This window comes from Chelonus insularis, unplaced genomic scaffold (assembly GCF_013357705.1).
Source record: "Chelonus insularis isolate UGA/USDA-ARS -01 unplaced genomic scaffold, ASM1335770v1 contig_334_pilon, whole genome shotgun sequence".
NCBI classification, from domain to species: Eukaryota; Metazoa; Arthropoda; class Insecta; order Hymenoptera; family Braconidae; genus Chelonus; species Chelonus insularis.
The window spans coordinates 164,748-181,077 of NW_023276502.1; the positions used below are offsets into that span (position 1 = coordinate 164,748).

General features: G+C 30.5%; 1 protein-coding gene across 5 annotated transcripts in view; it reads right to left on the reverse strand.

Moving 5' to 3' along the window:
• zfh2 (Zn finger homeodomain 2) overlaps positions 1-16,330 on the reverse strand; it is a 204,684-nt gene that overhangs the window by 17,733 nt on the left and 170,621 nt on the right. The window contains exon 8 of one of the 5 annotated variants that reach the window (XM_035082036.1): positions 13,100-13,170. The exons of the other annotated variants lie outside the window; for them this stretch is intronic. Coding sequence (XP_034937927.1) covers positions 13,100-13,170 — 71 coding nt within the window. The remainder of the gene's footprint in view (positions 1-13,099; positions 13,171-16,330) is intronic. 5 annotated transcript variants of the gene reach the window in all.

Consider the following 16,330-nt stretch of genomic DNA (forward strand, 5'->3'; position numbering starts at 1 on the left):
CAGCACGTGATGAGAGTAATTAACGTCGAGGGATAAGGGACTGATGGAAGAACTAGGCCGTGAGCGTTGTGCGAGGGATTAAGAAACCTTATCGAAATAACAGTCGACTTTGTGAGTGTAATTTATATTCGTAGTCAACGACGCCAGCGAGGCTGGCTGCCTCGTCAAATTACTGGAACGTTATAAGAAATCTAGCTGGGCAATTTTTCATCCCCTTAACGAACCCCTTGGACGATTTCCTAGAGCTCTTAAATACATCGATCATCGTCGATGGACTTGAATGAAAAAAAAAACATACCACCCATTGGAGTGAAATACTTTTAAATCAAACGAAAAATAATGTCTGATAGCCAGGGAGATTTTTTTAATAGGGGAAAGGGAGAAGTTGTAAAGTTTAAAGAATTTTTTGATCGTCGTCCTGAGGCGATATTAGGTTAGTCATTATCGTCACTCCAATTATCTACCGCACACTCTTGGACAGGAGATAGATGTGTATCGTGAGAGAGAACGATTGGCGAGAGAACTCTAGTTTCATAGAGGTTGCTTAGGACGTCTACGGCATTTATCCTAGAGTTGAGACTGATACGTGACGGACGGGTTTCTCCTCAAGTTTTGTAATTCGATTAGAAATCACTGGAACGTAGATACAGTTTCTTATATATGCTTTGTGTGACAAATGGTCATTAGAGCCGGTTAAATTCTTCACTTCACTGCTTATGTTATATACATACAGTTAAGATCAAAATTTATACATGACTCAATCATTTCAATAAATGTTTCTCCTATTTTTAAAATTAAGTAGATCAACCCTTTGGCTATTTACTATTATTTTTATTAAAATCACTGGGGTCAGGTCTGATACCATCAATTCTTGATTGATAAAACCGATTCAATAATCATAAATGAATAATAAAAAATTTAAAGAAAAAAAATTGCATATTTTATTTGAATAATAATATTAAATATTATTAGTAAAAAAATTTCCTACTATTCATTAAAATTATTCATTTATTGCTCTTTTTTGATAAAAAAAATTTGTTGAGTCATTAAACAATTATTTTGTTTGATAATTTTTGTTATAACTAATTTAATTGTTATTTATTGTTCTTAATAATTGGTTTAAATATATTCAAATATATTTTAAATGCAAGAAAAATGAAAACAAAAATGTTTGAAAGTCTTGTTTCAATTTCACAGTTGATTTTCAAAGAGCATAAAATCACAGATAATTTTATCTACGACTGTATGTAAGATAGTTGAAAAAAAGGAAAGACACAAGTTGGAGGTGGAATAAAATTATTCTGGAATAAAGTGAAATTGTTAGCCATGAGGGCAAAATGTAAAACGAGTTTATGATTAAACTATCTCACTTACATTACGATTGTAATTGTAGTAGTTGTTATCAATCAACAAACAATTATATTAAATTTTTATCCTTATATATACATATATTTCTTACTACAAAATCCTATCTAACAATTTTATTATTCTTAAATTATGTTTGATTTCTCTTATTAAACTAATTTAAATTATAACTAAAACAAAACTAAAAGTACATAAATACACCACAGAAGGCATAACTTTAACTCTCTCTTTGTATAAATGCTTGATAAGTCATTAAAGTAATCAGCAAATTAACGTATCCACATTGAGAACTGAATAAGGCGCAAAGTTATAAGGGAACAAAGTGCGTCATGACACGCGATCCTACATGGGTTCACACGATGCTTTTCTGCCTACATCAATATATATCCTCATCACCATGACCATTTAATTTTTTCTAGTTGCTTTGCATTGCTTTTAATCTTCGTGATAATTAGCATAAACACAGAGAAAAATTTTTGAAGTTTGGTGTTAGGTCAAGTGGGGTTAAATCAACCAGCTTATTAACTGGACCAGTTGCAATCAGTAATTTCGATGGTTAAATTTAATTACAAAATCATTTTTTACTAATATATTCTTAAACATTTAGCAGCAATAAATTTACTAGGCAATTTTTAAAATACTTTAAGGCATGAGAATATTTCCAAACAGTAGTAACTACTCCACATGAATGATTCAAAAAGTGAAGCTTTAATTTATTTGGGAAGCATTCAAGGATTAATATTCAGTATTAATTTCTCTGGAGTAGATCAAGTTTCCCTCCATTAATAAAATTAGGAGTTAGCATTAGAATCTTAGACATAGACAATAATGGTAATGGAGGAAGGGAAATGAAATTAAATTTAGATTGGATAATTATTCTTATTTATTTATATCAACGTTAATTTGATGAATTTTTCAAGTTGCTCATTACATTAACGAGCTTGGACACAACAGAGAAATCATCTACATTAAAATAAATACATAACAAATAATCCAATTAAAACTTAGACAGATTGCTATGTATTATTTTATTGTAGCCTTTCACTTTTTTAAATAAAAAAATCACCTAAAAAATTGTCGTGTTTATTTATAGCAATAAAAGATTGACAATAAATTAAATTGTTGCTATTTTCATATTCAGGTCTTTTAAAACAATGATTGAATAAGGTTTGGATATGTTTTGGTGAGATAAAAATGCTGAAGAGATTTTTTTTTGCATCCAATATAGAAATGAAGGATATTTTTTTAAGGTGACCCAGTTAACCCTTTCTTCACTTTAATTGAAAATTTGTTAAAAAATCCAATGACATCTGAAAGGTAATCCTTGAAGTAAGCAAACATGTGTATAGTGGAAAGATTTCAGGGGAGATAAAAGTTGGGCGGGCCAAAATCCACGCGGTCAAGAAGCTTGACTATCTCATCGACGTTTTTCACACCCGGACCTATTGACCGAATCATGTTATAGAACGAATGAAGAAAGAGGTTTACCACCACTACTGTCCGTCTTACTCATGTGTGTAAGAAGGGTTTCAAAGCATATATACGATCGAGACGATAAGCTAAATATATTCATGTAAGAGCATCTACATTTATTTACACTAATTAAACGCTCTTTAACTTTAAAGCTAATCGGAAGTATCTCATCTTTTATTCTCTGTATATATTTGTACTGTTTTTTTTTATCTTTGTTGTTCTATCTTGAAAATTAAATTATATATAAGTTTGTATAATTTATCAGTCTAGAGACACTTTTGGAATAATAATTCATGCCCACCAACATCGACTAATAATAACACAGGTCAGCATAGGAAAAGTTCTTTTATTTGTGATGTTTATTCTATTATGTGACTTAAAGTCTTCAATGCTAAGAGCAAAAAACAAATCTAGTATTCTTTTTTTATTATAAAATATTTACTGCATTATTTAATCATAAACAGTAAATAAAAATAATTCTTTAAATTTTTAGTAATGAAAATAATGATTTAATAATTAAATAATTTATTTATATTCCAAGTGTCATAATTAATAGGGAAAAAATGTTTGTTTATAAATATTAATGTTGTTTCATGTTGTGGTTAAATCACAATTAATTTTAGATTATGAAATCAGAAATGATAATAACACTTTAAATATGTATAATAATTAATCTCAATAATTACACCTCTTTATTGGCCATTAAAATCTCAATTAACTATTACGAACCCTTTTTTCGTAGCAGGAAGCACAAGTGAGGGAAAGAATGAAAAAAGACGTAGATTATGGAGACAAGTGTATGACAGATGTTTTAAGGGAAACAGAATAATAAAAGACTCTAGCAGTTGGGATGTTGATGAAGAAAATAAATGAGTCTTTAAGAGCCCCTCGGCTTTAAGCCTTTAAGCACCTGGCAGTAAAGTCTCATAATTGTCTCAGCGAATCACGGCACACCCTTCGGAATTGGACATGCAAATAACTCGGGGTTAGTTAGCTAATGGGGTTGGCAGGGTCGGCCGCGAGTAAGAGTTCATTCATTAAGGCTTGATGGCTTAATTGCCAGCTCACAGGATCATGTAGCCATAAAGCGAAAGGAAGATACGACAGACCGAATATTTTACCCTCTCACAACTCTCTACCCTTATCCCTGTCTACCCCTGGCTCGCTCTACCTCGGCTTTCCTCATTCCATCCAGTGGCATTCAGCAACAGGTTGCTATACCGAAGCACGTTTATAATCGCTCGCGATGCCCTTTCTCTCTTTTCTACGATCCAACTCGTTTACACCCCAAATTGAATGCGAACCGCGTTAATTAATTACCCCCTCGTTTTCTCAGCACCCTCAACTTCTCCCAAAGAGACACAGTTTCCTTTATAGAGGGTGAATAGTTAACCTAATTGCCCTTTGACGCTCCATTAACACCATCCTGTTTTTGTGTGTTGGATTAAATTATCATTGACGTCATTAGCGAATGAAATAAAAAAATAATTCCCGAATCTTTGGAAGCAGTCCAACTACAATAAATTTCGTAGAATTATTTAGATTTCCAGATATATCCAAAAAATCTCTCTCGCAAACGCCGCAAGCCTGATGGATATATTCTGGAGTTCTCATGACGAATATTAAGTAACAAATTAGCATTGTATATTATTATTCCCGTGGTTGCGATGAACCGAGAATGAATACCTGATCTGCGGTAACCACGTCACCTGATGTATCCAAATCATACGTTTATTGCTCACATTGTTATTTACATATTCACACAACTATATAAATCCAGTGCTGCATTATTATCATTAATTCCAGAGTACAACAACACTGAAAAATTTTTCACATTCTAAACATTCATTATCATAAATACTTACATTAAATATCTTTTCTCATAAATAAATCATTGGGAAAATATTTCTATCTCATTTCCCCCTTTTTATTTATATTTTAACTAATATTTTATTTTAAAAATCACTAAATAACATTTTTTAATTATTCTTTAATACAAAAATTAAATTAATACGTTTGTTAATCATAATTACTTTTGAATAAAATTTTTATTTAATAAAATAAAAAAAGATTCTTTGTAGAAAAAAATGTTTTATATTCGTAAAATATAAAAGCTGATATTTCTTTTGATTTTGATTTATTTTATTCCAGTTTGGGTGAAAGGACATTTTTCGCTGTCTTTCGTCTCCTTCTTATTATTATTTTGTTGGATATTTCTTTAGTTGTTTCTGCGCTCACGGTAACGATCGGTATAATAAGCGAATTTTCGCGCATTTGTATGCGCAGTGGCATGGTTGACGACTATGGTGAATTATCGCGCGTGTCAGCATGGGTTCTCGACCTCTCTGCTGCCAGGATGAACAGTTTAATTTAAGGTCGACCGTTTAATTCCTGGTAGAAAGCTGCGGTATATGCAACACATCAAATACTCTTCTGGCTCTTTAATTTAAATCGCGGTATTTATTCACATAAATACAGAAAATGTGACAGAGAAATGAAATTATTCTGCTGGCGAAAATGACAACTGAGTCTTCAACTTAAAACCATCAACGATCCATCAATACTATTTTTATTTTCAGTATTAATTTATTAAATAAATAAAAAATAATTTTTTCTAATGACATTCGATTTTAGAAAGTGTCAAGAATTACTAGTTTTTCCCCTAGAAAAAAAATCAAGTGGCAATTTAAGTGACTATAAGAATAACTATGTTAAATAAAATGATATCTCGAGTCAATATTATTATATTTAATGGCCTATCTATATTTTTCAAGTAAATAGTCACGTCGTTGATAGCTGTCTTTAAGATAAATACACCATTTTTGTTCTAACGTCTTCTAAGAACGTTTCAGAGTCTTGGATAACAATGAAACAGCATTTTGGTTTGAACATATTCGATATTATATCTCTAATAATCATTTTAGTCAGTTAGTTTGGCATCGACATATTGGTAGTCAAAATAGTAATTATTTTGAATTTCGAATCATTTCGAATTTTTTTTTTTTATCAAGATTAATCATTTTTTCGAAGCAATGTGGTAAAAACATTTCTTTTATTTCTCTTGACTGAAAAAAATAATATTTTTCAGATCAATTAAAAGAAGGGTTGTCAACATTTCAAACAGATTTATATGAATAATTAAAATAATATAAAAATAGAAATAGATAAATAAATACTCAAACTCCATTTCTCAAAGTCAAATTTGTCCTGATTATGTCATATTTTTGTTGGCTTGATTTTATTACCTTGAGTTAATATTATTGTGTTTAATGATATATTAAGTACGTGATATATCAAGAATAATATAAAAGCTCGGCAATATAATAAAGAAAATAAAAGCTAGTGTATTCGGGATGGCGTGCTTCCAAGGGAAAAACTTAAGCTTCGTTCTGACGGCAAGATTCTGGATGTTTGCCCGTGTGTTATACTTATATATTTTATCTACAGTCTTTCAACAGTGGAGTAAGTATAACATGAGATGTGGAAGGGGTGCGAGGGGGTAAAAATGTTGCGTGTGCATGCGGCAGTAGCAATGAAAAACTGCGAGCTGTTGGTGGAGAGGATGAGGAATGATTTAGTAATGAAGATATTAACATCAGAGTGAGAGACCACGTGGTATATATCTATCTATATATATATGTATAAACTCTAAGAGAATGCTAAGATTCAACCATCTAACGGCTGATATAACTCACGTTTATGACGCTATCCCAACTCCTAACCCACGCCAGTTCCTTTTTCTTTTCATTCCGTTATTGTGTTGGTAATTAACATTGAGATTGTCCCTGGAAAAGCGACGACCAATATTTCGATGGAAGTGAGGATATGGTCTATACTCAGACAGACCAGAAACAGCTACAACTGTTAGATATGGATGTATATGAATGGATAGTTATAATGTAAGTTCCATAAAGAGACTAAGATTTCATCTAAAATCGGAGCCAAGCACCAATTTTCTCCGGCAGACTTTCTTACATTCTTTTATCGTCAGATATTTGTTTTTATCGTTGAATATCGGTCATTAGCATTCAGATCAGCAGAAAAAAAGTCTCTCTTATCAGCAGCATGAATATAGATAGAGAAAAAAAATTTGATCTTCGGGAAATGGTGGGTCATAATTTATCTACGTTTCGTGCTGTATCATTACTTTGCTTTCTAAAAATAAAGCTGGAATAATTTTATTCAAATCTGGTCTTTTATTGTGATAAGAATTAGACTTATAATGGATACATCTACAGCCACCCAATATTAATAAAAAAAGCTCAATAAAATTCATTTTTTGATCATCTTCATTATTGAATATTTATTATTATACAAATAAATATTTATTTAATTTAAAAAAAAATAATGAAAATTTTTATTATTTATTATGGTTAAAAGTGAGATTATGAGGTAATCAATTAGATGGTAATAATATGATAAAACAATGTGCAACAATCAACTGTCAAAATAGGCAGAAACATGTTATTTATCACGTAGTTAGTAATAGGACTTTATTAAAAGGAGAAAAGAACCTCTGGAAAATTGAATGCTGCTGGTATAAGAATCAAGTTCAACGAACTTGGACAGTGTCACGAAGGAACGTGAGTGCAAGAAGACTTGTTCTCGCGTGAGAAACAAAAATGTGGATTGTATGTATACATCATTGAAACTCATAGATTTTGATGCTGGGGGATAGTTAATTTTTTTCTTTATATCTTTAGGTGCTGGTTAAGCGGAAAAAAGGTTCACATCTTTGTCGGTGATGATGAGAGAGGGTCGAGGGTAAGAAGAGAGGGCAGAATATAGGTTTTCCTGAGGTACATTAGCAGCGAGTTATGCCCCCGAGGGTAACACTCACTAGACGCGTATATCTTAGTTATTTTTTATCACTAGCCTGAAGGCAACATGTAAAAAGTATTACAGAAAATTTTCCACCCTTCCCTACATACAAAATATATTATATATAAATAATAAAAAAAATTTCATGTACAAATAAATTCTTTTTTTTTCATTTGAAAATTACCTTTTTTTATTTATTGAATTAATATCTGATAAGCTTCATTTATTATGCATTTTATCTGCCAACTTTGGGAAGGAAAAAAAAATTTTCTAAAAAGTTTTTGGCATATAAATAGCAAGACTGAATACTCTTACAACCTTCAATACCTTTATTGAGAGTAACGATAACATCCATCATCTTGGTATGACGCGGAAGCAGATAAAAAAATTCTATCAACACTACTTCAACCCCTATTGTCATGTTTTCTCTATTTTGTATCATTCCATCTCACTTTTCGCCTCTTTGGAATTTTTATGAGTGTGCTTGAGTACCAATTGGCCGATAGATGGGCCATATGTTGGTTTCGAATCGCATTTAACACAGAATAACAAATACTTTTGTCTTCGCTAGCTTATTATTTTAAAAAAAAACTATCCCATGGTTCTCAGAAGGGTGTAAGTAAAGCTTTTATATTTATGATCACGGTATTAATGTAGGATCTTTTTTTTTACGCACGTTAATAACAAGCGGCAGGGTGTGAAAATCGCGTAGGGGAAAAAAATTATCCGAGGTTGAAAAAATTTAGGGGGTAATGGCATGATTGAATAGATATATGATCATTATTATAAATATACTTTTTCAACAGAATTATGTATCATGATTTTTAGTTCTTCTCTTAATTGTTTGGGAACATAATCCATAAATTAATTTTTTATCAACATTAATAAATACTAAACAATATTTTTTAACAATAAAAACCATCAATAAACGATATTAATTATATTTAAATTAATATAAATAAAATTTTCAAATTAATATTTAAATTGTAGTGACTTTTTTGATATAAAATTTATTAAAATAGTCCAACAATTTATTTTTTATCTCAACATTAAAAAACAAACAATCATTAAAAATTGTTTTAATGTTTCTTATCTCAACTCTAAATCAACTTCTATTTAAACACCGTAAAATTTAATGTCAATATTGTAGCGTGATTGTGAGTTGTACTCCAATTATAGACAATTTTTAGTTACCTTTAACACATTTAAAAATATGTAAATACCTATAGGTTTATCATAAATTCCTATGCTTTTTTTTAAAACTATTCTATCTACACTTCTGGAACATGTCTCTAATAACCTTGCAATAAATGAATACTTATTAAAAAAAAAACGATTATACTTTTCATGGAATATTTACTATTTACTTGCAATGCACTTGGTAGGATATTTAATTATAAAATGGCTGACATAATGATGGTGTATTGTTGATTAAATTCTATGGTGGCAGTGAATGTCAAAAATAATCAGACAACAGTAATAATGTTGTTAATAAATAAGCTGAATATTTTGTTGGATAGAGGAAGATTAAACGATTTATGCGAAATGTAAGAGGTGCAAGAGGGTGTTAAAATTAAATATTCTTAATAATGTATATCTTGACATTTATACGTGTTTGCGAAAAAGTCTCGATGGAGATGATTATAGGTCGATGACAGGTCGTGCGTCTATTACCCGCTCGATGATGATATAATGAAAAGTTTCAACTGCACTGACTATTTTCACATAAGCGAGTGTGTAAGCCTCTCACCTCCCTTACGTTATGACCTATCATAAGAGAGTACATTGATGTAATCGTTCTATACTGATGCATTTTTTATTTTTGCGTGTTTATAAAAAGTTAAAATACATCTGTAACACACGAGCACATGGACATTTTGACATTAATATTATTATAAATAAAATAAAAATTAATAACATTGAACTATGAAATGGAGAAAAATATATTCTCAACCTGTATGAAGGATAATAATTTTTTTTTATTTTAATAAACACTCAGTTGTTGAAGAAAGTTTTGCCAAGGGGGAAAAACTGCCTTTTCGAGAAGGAAATTTCTTATATTTTGTTTAAAAATTCACGAGATTTTATGGTGCGTGTTTTTTTCTAGTCATTTTCATCGGTTATTTTATTTGTAATGAATATATACGTCGTGTACATACGTCATCATTTCTACTAGACATACATCAAGCGTATAAAAAAAAAGTACTTAAGTGGACTTTTAATGGAAGAGTAAATTTTCTAAGGATGACGAGTATATCGTGGGTGCATATAAATGGTGGTATGAAAATTTGCAATATAAAAAAAAGTGTAGAGAATATAAAAAGGTTAATGCACTTGGAAAATGAGCCTGACTTCGACTATTAATGTAATTCTTTTTAATACTATTTTTAAGACTGTGGTCATAAAGTAGTAAAATATATTCTACAACTTCAGTCTTAGACTAGAAACAAACTATTACAATAGACTTGATATCTACAAGTTTGATGCCATTTTATTGAATTTTATAATAAAATATGAATAACCGAAGTAAAAATAATCAGTTTTTGGATGAGCTTAAATAAGGCCCAATTGAAGCCAAAATTATTTTTGAGTCCATAAAACGTCTGACATAAGCCCAAAAATAAATTTTTTCATGTTCTAAATATTTTCATCGACTTAAAAAATTTAGAGTTCTAAAGGCTTTATTTGTTGAAAGTAAATATTAAATAACTCTGTTAAAATTCTTGAATAAATATTGAAGAATAATTCAAACTATTTAAAGAATGAGAAAATTTTAATTCCCTGTATGAAAAGAGATAAAGAATATTTAACATAAAAAGTGATAATATGACTAATATAGAAATGAACCAACATTAGTTTAATTTCTGAGGATAAATAATAATGGAAATATATTCACTTCCGATAGACTTTTATCTCGTTAACTCTCGCGTCACCGTGAAACAGATCGCTGGGGCGTCACCCAGACCCCTGACCCGTAGAAAAAAAAAATGAAAAGAACAAAAAAAATGGTAACAACTTGGTCCTATTGTAATGCAGAATTGTCTCTCATGTTTCTGTAAGCTCATTGTATCTAGTGTCTGTAACACGGTATATAAAACAGCCACGAATCATAATATCAGGCATGCATATTACCTATGGCCACAGGCTTCTGTAAACAGACATTTTTTTCTCACTACTTTACTATTCTTTCTATCCATTGTTATTCGTGCATAATGATTGTCATTTCATAAGCATTTATATCTCCCTTTGATACTTGGCAAGGTTTAAAATTAAAGGTGAAGAAAAAAAATATAAATGAATGGAGATGAAAAAAAAATAAATAAATAAAAATAACAGGTTAAAAAAGTGCCAGAGAAAATACTGATGTCTATTCCTTTGTCTTTTCTCGTTTAATTCAGACACTTCCATCTCGTTTTTTTTCCGTCTCAGATTTGATAAAATAACGTATCGACTAAACAAAGTGTCATGGACAAAGTGACAAGACACTTCGTATAGCGTGAAAACGATCGGCTTCTCGTAATCGAAATTCGTTCCTCCCACACATTCGTTTATTAGATCGACTGTCTTGCGGTCGTTTACCATGTTATTTATACACATATACGCTTCAAGAATCAACTTCAATAGTCAAGAAGCGTTTATTTTTCGTTATCACGCCTTTCTTCTATTTATCGATTCACGTGCACCGAAGTCGAAAAATCTATGAATAGATCTAAGGTAGGAGGTTTCATTCCAGTTATCTTCGTATTAGTTTAATTATTATTTACTCATATAAGGGTCTGCTTTAATGAAGGTAAAATTGCGTCATTGGTTAATGAGAGGGGAACGTGTGTTTTATCAATTATTTGTTTAATTTCGTAGTGGAAAATTTACTCGTTAAAATTTGTTGAAAATAGATTGATAATAATTATGAATATGTTTAATCAGGCACAAATGTTATTAAATTAGATGACAATTGAATGTTTGATGTGGTCTTATAAAATAGTCTTGAACGATATTTAATTTTGTGATAATTTTTTACACATAAGTTTAATTAAAAGAGTTTCAAGTGTTGAAGAGTATGAATTTTTATATGGTTTGAATGTGGGTTAATTTTATTTATTTTAAGAAGAGTGTGCTTCAATGAAAAGTAGTTATTTATGTAATGAGTAGCACTGAAATAGATATAGGGTAGTTATGAACTTTTATAAAATATTTTAATAACATTATGATATACAGTAAACTGAGAAAATGAAATTTTTATTTTCAAGGAAAATATAATCTGATCAATATGTGTCCATACATAAAAAAATATTGTATATTTATATTTTTCGCTAAGTAACATAAATTTTTTTCGATCCTATCATTCATGTTCTTCCCTTTTAACACATTGTTTTTACATTCTTTAACCCTCAAACTGATGCGCTCTAACGTCACAATTAACTCACTTGAATTTTAATCATTTGCATGAGGTCGAAGGGTGGCTGAGTAAAAAAAAACAAAAAAAAACGCAATGCAATTTAAAACACGCTTTGATCGCATTGAGTTATTGTTACTAAGTAACAACAGTACCCCTACAATACATCTGCAAAAAAATGTGGGGTTTGTGATTGAGCTAATTTGAGGTTTGACTAATTTTTTACGCGACAAAACCTACGAAAAAAAACGTGCCTAGGGGTAAGATATTAAATATAATCGAGGGAGACGACTTTATATATGCTTACAACCCTTCCAACTGATCTCTACATCTAGTGGTACTCATGAAAACGAATTATGACAATTCAAACTGGTGACACTTGAGCTAAAAAAAAATTTTTTTTGCTTCTATTTGATCTCTAATCTGCTATTTAATTGTTTCCACGCCAAGATAGGGTGACATTGGGATTTTTTTTCCTCTAATATGCATGTAGAACAGGTTATTGATTAAAAAAAACAAAAGAATTTTTTACTTCACCCCACAAGTCATCTCATCAAAAAAAAATAAATAAATAAACGTAGAGTAATTATTAGTTGACTGACATATGCCGCATGGAATTAGTAGACTGAAAGTCTGTGATAATTAACTTGTTGGAAGATTGTGTAATTATCATTCTTGGTCGACCCTCTGACGGTTACGCAGGTGTCGCTAATTATTTTTTTTCCCGTTGGTAATTTTTGGGCTCTCATTTACGATGCATATATATATGAATAGAAGAGAGAAACTAAGTGCTCTCGAGGGACAAGATAGTCGCAGCTGGATCAATTAACGATAATGATAAATAATGATAAAAAATTAACGTAAATAATTTTTTCTTTTTAAATGTAAAAATAATTGCTCTTATATACAAGAGTAAATATTTCGTTATTTCAGTGTTCATTTATTATTCAAATTTAATAACATCGTAATTTATTTCTAATGATTAAATGGAAGAATAATTGAAATAATGATCAATTTTTTTAAATTGTTAATCTCTCATTTACTGACCTGTTGGTGGCCAGAACACGACTGAGACTGGGAAAGAGCATGGCCTGCGTGGTTTACTTGCACCGCTGAAACTATTACAAGCATTTTGTTTTTTATTCCGTTTCAGTTCGTTTCCAAAAATGTTACGTGAATATTTATTCAAATAGGGGCTGTTGTTATAATTAAACTTAGTTTTTGACATGATAATTATATATGTGTCAGTGCAGTGAACTCTACGAATTTCGAAGTAGGCCGAAACAAAATTAACAAGCTGTGTAATCATAACACTTCAGCCTCTCTTTACTATTCAATAGCTATTAATTAATTATTATTATCGTAATGGATAATTTTTGTAGTTAATTCTAGTTTTTTTTTTCACTTTCAGGCCACACTCTTTCTTATCTCAATAATTGTTTAAATGTAGCCTTCAACGATAATTTGTAGAATTCCTTAGTGGGTAATTAAGTTAATCTAACATGGAAAGAGATTGAGAATAAATTGATCTTTGGTATTTTTTAGCAATAGATTCATTTATTATCAATTTTTATTTTAAAGTATTTATAAAAAAGGATTGTCAATTAATTGTAATTATTTAGAAAAAGTTTTAAAAAATAATTCTGCAACTGAAAAAAGTTGTTTTGTTTAAAACTATTGTTATTTTATGCTTTAAAAACAATTAAATGATTATGTACATACAAATATATTTATACTGAAAAAATATAAATTAATAACACAAATGAATCCATTAAATGATTGATATAATCTGTAATAAGTTGATTAAAATTAACTAATGAAATACTCTACCAAATTAATGTAATTACAAAGATCAATTTATTCCCCTGACTCTTTTCTACCAACTAAATCAAGCATAAATAAATTTTCAGCAAGACATAATTTTACTAAGTGCCTTATCAGAAAATACATCTCACACATTCTAAAAAATGAGTGCAATTTATCTAGAAATAAATAATCATCATATAGATCATCATGAGCATATATGATTTATGACAATTAAAAAAAAAAGAAAAAAAGAGGACGAAATTAACCGAAAGAATAGAAGAAGGTTTTTCGATGAAATATTCGTAAGTTAGTTTCAGACATATTTGCCAAAGGTCTTAAGACTTAGGGCCAGTTCTTCTCTCACTCTTTCTTGTTCTCTAAAATATCGAAGCGAATCTCAGTTTGTGTGTCGGGCGTGTAACGCTACGTATATCGGGTGAACACAGACGAGGGGGGCCACGGTAGCGATCCGTTTCCCCGACAAATAAATAAAATAAAACCGTAAGCGAGGGAATAAAATGTGATTTACAACAGTGGAAAGACAATGGCCAAGAGAGGGCCCCGCGCGGGCTGCACACGATAATGTATGCGGATGGCGCGGACTGGTACTGGGGATACTGACTTCTGATTGGCCGCGGTCCGACGCCACCGCTACAACGGAAAGCGATAAATAACTGAGTAGCAGATAAAACCTTTCTTTCTGCCGAGCTTAAGTCTGGCCTCTACGTCGCCCACCTCCGCGACGACGTAGTCTTCCTCTTCATGTATGCACCATACGTACCACTACACCTAAACACCATTTTTAACCGTTTTCAATCGTAAAAAGGACCATATTCTTGAGTGTGCTCCGCGCGAAAAACCTCACAATAAACCTTTGCTTAAACACTCTCTTAAGATTCCAAGATAAGCTAAGCCCTTTTAGTCTACAACACTCGTTCGTTCTTTATCTAAAGGTCGAGATGAACAAGAAGGAGGCAATACGGAGGCAGGGGAAAAATTATGCAGCAATCATTGTTATGACGTTGTTTATTCGAGCGAGGAGTTTGTTACATTGTTGCTATTTGATGGTGTTGCAAGAAAAAAATTACTTTTATGAGCAAAGAGTCTATATGTAGACTCATAAAATGGTGATGGTAAAAAATATTTATTTAAATTTGAAAAATATTTTGCTTAATAATTCCACTAGAATATTTTAATCCTTTTAATATTTTTTTTTTATTAAACAATTTTTCATTCATTAAATAATTTTTTAAATATTTTTTTTTAATTTGTAAATATAAAAGTGTCCATCACTTTAAATTCAAAATATTCAGACTTGGATAAAGAAGGTCCTGAATATAATTTCATATTTCCTACTACTTATTTCTTTTGTTATAGAAAAAAAATTTTCATTTAATTATTTGTTCTCACTTTTCAAAAACACTAAAAACTGTTTATATTTAATCCAACGATTTTATTTATTTTCTGTTTTATTGAAATAAGTAATTAAATCCACCTAAGTAAAACAGTTCCTTCAAGAAGCCTCTTTCTCATTTCCACTCATTATTTTTATGCAACTCCGGATGTCTGTCCAGGATCTTTTGTTACTCTCAATCATGCAAATAGTCGTTATCGTAGCATTGAGAGACCACGAGGATTTTTTTCCTTTGTAAACTTTGCGTTATCATGGGTGAAAGGTTGTTAAGAAGACTACAGAAGAAGAATGAGAGAATGAAAAAAAAAAAGGGACGAGGTCGAGGGTCGATCTCCGACGCGTGAGATGTAAATTCCTTCGGAAGGTCCACATCCTAAAAAGTGCCTCTCGGGGGTGTTGAGAACAATGGAGGGTGGTTTAAGACGATCGATCGTACAGTTGAAGGCTACCTACCCTCTTCATATAATGTGGCTGCTACAGCATTATGAGAGGAGCATGCTGAGGGCTACATCATGTCAATGTGGGTGAACGACCTCCTCAATAATTCTTACATCAACATTCAAAATATATACAATGTAATAAAAACATCTTTATTCATCAAATCTTTCAAAAGAAATCAATAACATATTTCCATCCTGAATCATTATCCTTCCTATTCTCATCACAAAATATCTCAAGATATGTACACTGAGAAAAAACATTTTGATATGCCAAAAAATTCAATTAGTAAAAAAATTTTTCAATATTCGCAATTAAATTAAATTAATAGTCAAACAATTCTATTCGAAAGAATTGATTTATTAATTATTTCGAGTAACCATTAGAAATGAATTGATAAAACTTTTACCAGGTTAATTACGAATAAATTCATTATTGCAATTATTCAATCGAAATTTGAATCCATTATTAAAGAGAAAATTACTCCTTCACAGTTAATTTGTTTCTTGATGTATTCTAACGATTGATTGATTTGCAAAATAATTTATTAAAATTATCAAAGCAACAAAGCATCTTTAAAAATAGCCCTCAGTTAAATCATGTCTTCTAAGAGGATATGA